At 36.6% G+C, this 5,537-nt stretch overlaps 1 protein-coding gene across 1 annotated transcript; it reads left to right on the forward strand.

The window, feature by feature from the left end:
• The first annotated feature begins 242 nt into the window (after positions 1 to 242).
• On the forward strand, positions 243 to 3,417 carry LOC132163484 (calmodulin-7). Its single transcript, XM_059573788.2, has 2 exons — positions 243 to 480; positions 2,732 to 3,417. Exons 1-2 carry the CDS (start codon positions 405 to 407, stop codon positions 3,103 to 3,105), a joined length of 450 nt encoding a protein of 149 aa, XP_059429771.1. The 5' UTR covers positions 243 to 404; the 3' UTR covers positions 3,106 to 3,417.
• Positions 3,418 to 5,537: the final 2,120 nt, after the last annotated feature.

Consider the following 5,537-nt stretch of genomic DNA (forward strand, 5'->3'; position numbering starts at 1 on the left):
TACCATGATTTTATAGAAATTATTTTTTATTACACCCTAAGGAAACTTGCTTAATATTTCGGTTGATGAGAGGTAGTATGGTAACTTTGTGAAAAGACAGTTCTCTTAAATACTTTTAGAGTTAATGAGGGGCAATATTGACCAGAAAAAAGAAGAAGAAGATAATAATAGGGGCAATATGGTCAAACGGGAATAACAAATTGGCAATAAGATGAAGAAAAGGATTACGTGCGGATGGGAGAGAATCAGATGCCCTTGGGTGTTGGACAATCTTTGCGTTTATATATACCCTCTGGATCCCCTTCCTTATTTTCCACAGCGGGACACAACAGAAATACGCATTTTTTCACCTTTCTCGTTCATTCTCTGTTTTTAGCGCTCGTCAAGCAGGTTGCCGGAAAAAAATGGCCGATCAGCTCACCGATGACCAGATCTCCGAGTTCAAGGAGGCCTTTAGCCTATTCGACAAGGACGGAGATGGTCTCGTTTCTTTTAAGCCCTTTCTTTTTCCTCGTTTCCCATCACTTTTTTTTTTTTATTTATTTATTATTTTTCTGGATTTACCTCCTAATTTCAGATCCATTTTCTGTATTTTATTATGAATCAATTAACTGTTCCTTTGGATTTTATGTTTGTATGTTCCTGTTAGAATTTTTGGTGGTTGATCTAGGGTTTTCTTTAGGATTTGGTTTCCTTTTATTGCTGTTTGTGGATATTCACGTGTTAGATTTTTTGTTCTTTTTATCTTGTCTTTGTCGAATTTTGATTTTGTGATTTTGTCTCCGTGTGTTTGGGTTGTTCATGATCTGTTCGATTTTGATAGATCTACTATTTCTTTGTTGTTTTGGTTGTTCTTCTTTGATATTTGCGGTGTGGTTGATTGGATCATATCTTTCGTGGGGAATGAGATTGATTTGCGGAATGGCTGTTTTTTGTTTTCAGGATTTGCGGTTATCATTTTTAGAGAATGTCGTGCTTTTGATTTTGAAAATAGTACTTTTTCGTGCAAAGCACTTTTATGTTATGGTCGTATGTCATAAGAATCGCATAGTGAGCTGTTTTAAGGAAAATGGTTTGTTGTTAATGGGAAAATGTGTTGTGCAATTCATCAGAAAGAAACAAAAGAGAATGTATTATGGATATTTGGTGCTCCGTAGTATTGGTGTATGCTACGTACGTGGGGTGGAGAATTTCCTATGCAAACACCATTGTTAGGAGGTCCATCTTCCTTTCTCCTATAGTTTTGATGTTTCGGTGTAGGAATTACATTTATTTTTTGATCCTTCGCTGTAAGAAATATTCTGTGCTGTTTTTCTTTGAGGTAACCAAGATATTGTTATGCCTGGCGGTGTCTCTGTATGGGCCCCTTCTAATAAATAGTTTATGTTTTGTCTTTATGCGCTTCTAATAAATAGTTTGCTTCTTATCTGTGCAGCCCACTGTATTGAGATGTATATTTGTTGGAAAGGTTTAGTCTAATTTTAGGAGTTTAAAGTATAAATGCTTCTTGGGGTTTATGATTTGTGGATGCTTCAACATGGATACTTATTTTATAGATGGTGAACTCCCAAAGTTTAGACGCAAGGGTATGGGTAAATGTGCATGGTTTTGTTAATTTCTGAAGTTAAACATGTATCTGTTTATCTATTATTGACTTTGACATGGATAGCAGAATGATAGTCAAAATATAAACTATGTACAAGTTTTGTTGAAAATATGGAAAATCTTATAATTGTGCTCCTCTTAGGTAATTGAAGTTAAATATATTTGATCATGTCCAAATAAGTGTTAGATAAAGGTTGACGCCAGTTTCTTTCCAAGTGCCTGTCACATAGTTTTCAGTAGAAGTGTCCACCAAACTGTAACTTGGGTTGATTTAGAAAAATCCATTTATTTTAGCTAGCATCTTTGAGAAATGCTTTCGGTGACTCTGAGGCTTTATTGGAAACAGTTCTGGAGTTGGTACATAAAATATTAATTCTATGGTTAGACAGTAATGGAACAGAAGTACAACATTTTCTTTTTCTTTTAATTATTCGTAATGCTAATTTCAAATTACTTGAGGCCTGTTGAATTTGGAGAATTTGTGCAAGTGTTTACTTCCTCACATCTTAAGCGTTTGCATTGATCACATGGGCAGCATGGTGTCATTATTTTTTGTTTACTCTTATGAAGGATCGTATAGGAGTTTGTAGAATGCACCTGTACATCTTAAAGGTTTTCCTGGGTTGTGTTTTGTTGTTTTTCTTGTTTCGTGCGTTGTTGGTATCATGTTTCCTTCTTTGGTATTGCGCTTTTGCTTAACAGGACTGATGAAGCAGTTAAAAAATGTTGAAATTCACACTTAACAATTTTTATTGTTTACTTTTAATTGTTATCTGTCCTTCCATTTGTCTGCATCTAATGTTAGTGAATGCTTAGTAGTCTGATGTGATGACAATGGAAGAGTTTTGTTGGTGTGTTGTTTCTTTTCTCTTTACTTTTTTGGTTCAATATAGAAAAGGAAGACTTAATTTTCAAAAGTTATTGTAATGGTGATAAAGAAAATTGAAAATGGGGAAGCAGTTGGAAGAAAAGTAGGCCTTGTTTAGGGTAGGCTTTGATTAGGTTTGTTATTTTAGTTTGTTATTTTAGTTTTGATTATTGGGAAATGAAATTTGGGTAGGCTTTGATATATCTGGGTTAAATGTAATTTTATATACCATTCTAATAGTCCTAACTTTTTCTACAGGCTGTATCACTACCAAAGAGCTTGGGACTGTAATGCGATCACTGGGGCAGAACCCAACTGAAGCGGAGCTACAGGACATGATAAATGAGGTTGACGCTGATGGGAATGGTACCATTGACTTCCCAGAGTTCCTTAACCTGATGGCCCGCAAGATGAAGGACACTGATTCTGAGGAGGAGCTTAAGGAGGCTTTTCGTGTGTTTGACAAGGACCAGAATGGCTTCATTTCTGCAGCTGAGCTCCGCCATGTTATGACAAATCTTGGTGAGAAGCTGACAGATGAGGAAGTTGATGAGATGATTCGGGAGGCTGATGTGGATGGTGATGGACAGATCAACTATGAGGAATTTGTCAAAGTCATGATGGCCAAGTGAGGACCACTCAACGAAATCTAAAATTTGGAAAGCATAAAAACATAAAAGGGTACCGGGCAGATAAGTTTGATGGCATTTCTATTTCCCATTAGGACATCTTTCACATGTCATTAGCCTTGGTTGGTTGGTTGTCTCTTCCTGTTAGCATTATTTGTGGCACTGTTGTTTAGTATCTACTTGTTTGCTCTGTCTCTTGTTTAGTAGCTTGGGTTGTTAGTGTCTTTTTACTTTACATTTGTTATTTTTCTTTCTAAATTTGGTATTATGAACCTAGAACAATTGGATGAATCTGATGCTTTTGCTTATGGGTGACTAATTTTGTTAAGGTTCCAAGTGTTTTTTTTCGTATGTGCTACATCTTCTCTGAACTTTGCATTAGTTTATTATCATCGTAAGACACAATTTAAATTGGCAGTTGTGTGATTCCTTGCATGTTTGTTCAAACCATGACATGTTTGGTTCCATTATTACCAAACTGAAAAATTCAAGGCCGTGAAATTTAATTTGCCAAAACCCAGAGAGAAAGTTGTAGCAGTTTATGCAACTGCCATGCCTCGTGTCATCTCTCTCTCTCACTCTCTCGCACAGTATTTCCGGACTTTGAAGGCCATTCCTCTTAAAAGAGCCTAATTACATGGAGAGCTACTTGTTGATTCAGCCAAGGTGGTGAAAGTAATTCTCGTATTCTCTTGATGATTGGAAACTCTAAATTCCGTTTGTGCAAGGGGAAATATGTGCAATAGTTCTATGTCAGTAAGTGAATTTTGGCTCTTCTCTATGCGCGTGTGCATGTGCCTGCACATAGCTGTAGATACGCGGTAAGCGTTGATATACGTTAAGATTTGTGCTAATAGTATAGTTAACGCTGTCTTCACTGACGTGCTACAAAGGCTTAGAAGAGGCAGTAAAGAAAAAAGTTTCATCAGTTTTAGCAAATGACGTGGAAGTCTTGGGCCGAGGTGTTGTCCCAAATCTGTTGTACGAAAATATCTCGAAATCTCGGTTCTTCCTGGAACCAATTCGAAGGACAGACAGCTTGCTTTCAGATTTGAATTTTGTCGTCTTGCTGAGAATTTGTCCTACTCTATTTCACCACTGGACACATGGCAATTTCTTTTTGTGAGTGAAGGGCTACGATGGGGAATCCCCATAGGTGTTTTGGCCTTCGCTTTCAACACCCGTTGGTCGCCCTTAATGGACAAGAATCTGGTACGTTTTCTTATTGGGGAGAATCTTATTGGTGGTGATGCTTTATCGATCTGAATAGTAATCCCACTCTTTTACTCTTTTATAAAATAGTGTTGGGGGATGCACGGTAAAGGCAATATGGGGTGGGATTCTGTACATTCGGGGCATTAGTATTGGAATAAAACGAATGGCCTATTCTATTCTACGCTCGGCTAGTTAGGACAAGCAACAGACTAGGACAAGGGAAAAAAAGAGCCTAGCATAGGTGCCTAGTAGAGATCATGGGCCACGTTTGACAAACATGGCGCTAGTTAGGAAAACATAGGACGAGGAAAAAAAGAGCCGAGCATGGGTGCCTAGTAGAGATCATGGGCCATGTTTGACAAACATGGCGCAAAGGATTGTATATTATTGCCAGAGTACAAAGGAATAAGGCCGACAGGGACGGTGAGAAAATGGCTTCGTCGACTCTTTATACTACACAAACAAGCTAAGTTATACGAATAACTGTAGTAATGTGGGGTGGGGTGGGGTGGGGTCTAACTGCCACTGATTTAGAGGATCTTCCACACCGGTGGGCACTGATTTCTTCCGACTTTTTTTGACATTTTTAGATAGATATACAATGGGGGTGAAATCTTTGGGCGAAATTAATAATAGTTAATAGCAGTTATCAAACAATATCAAAAGAAGAAATTAAAGCTTCTGCCTTTATTTCTTTTTCTTCTAGAGACTAATATTTTAAATTTTGTAGAAACTAAAGCTCCTGCCTTTTTTTTTCTTTTTCTTCTAAAGACTAGTAATTTAAATTTTGGGGGACCGGATTGTCTGGGTTTGATGGGGTAAGATTTGGATGGGTCTAGTTCACTAAATGCTATTTTTTTTTTGGGGGGGGTAGGTTGTGATGTAGTTATTTCCAATAATGGTATTTTATTTTTAAAATTTGTTTGGTACCTAGGCATGGGACCATGAACGAAGTCATTATTGGTAGTTATTCCTATTCTCTTAAAATGCAGAATAATTATTCCTCTAATTAAGATAAGAAACAGATATTTTCTCAAGAATGAAATAACATCTTTCTAAAAATCTTTCTTTCTTTTTTTTTATCTTTTTTTTTTAAAAAAAAAATTTGGATTCCCAGAACAAAATAAAAATTAAAAAAGATCTTTTGGGAATCCATTTTTTAGTTAGGGTATTTTAGGAAATTTTTCAGGACTTTTTTAGTTATAGTAAAAAATGGCCGC

This window comes from Corylus avellana, chromosome 8 (genome assembly GCF_965113065.1).
Source record: "Corylus avellana chromosome 8, dhCorAvel1.hap1.2, whole genome shotgun sequence".
NCBI classification, from domain to species: domain Eukaryota; kingdom Viridiplantae; phylum Streptophyta; class Magnoliopsida; order Fagales; family Betulaceae; genus Corylus; species Corylus avellana.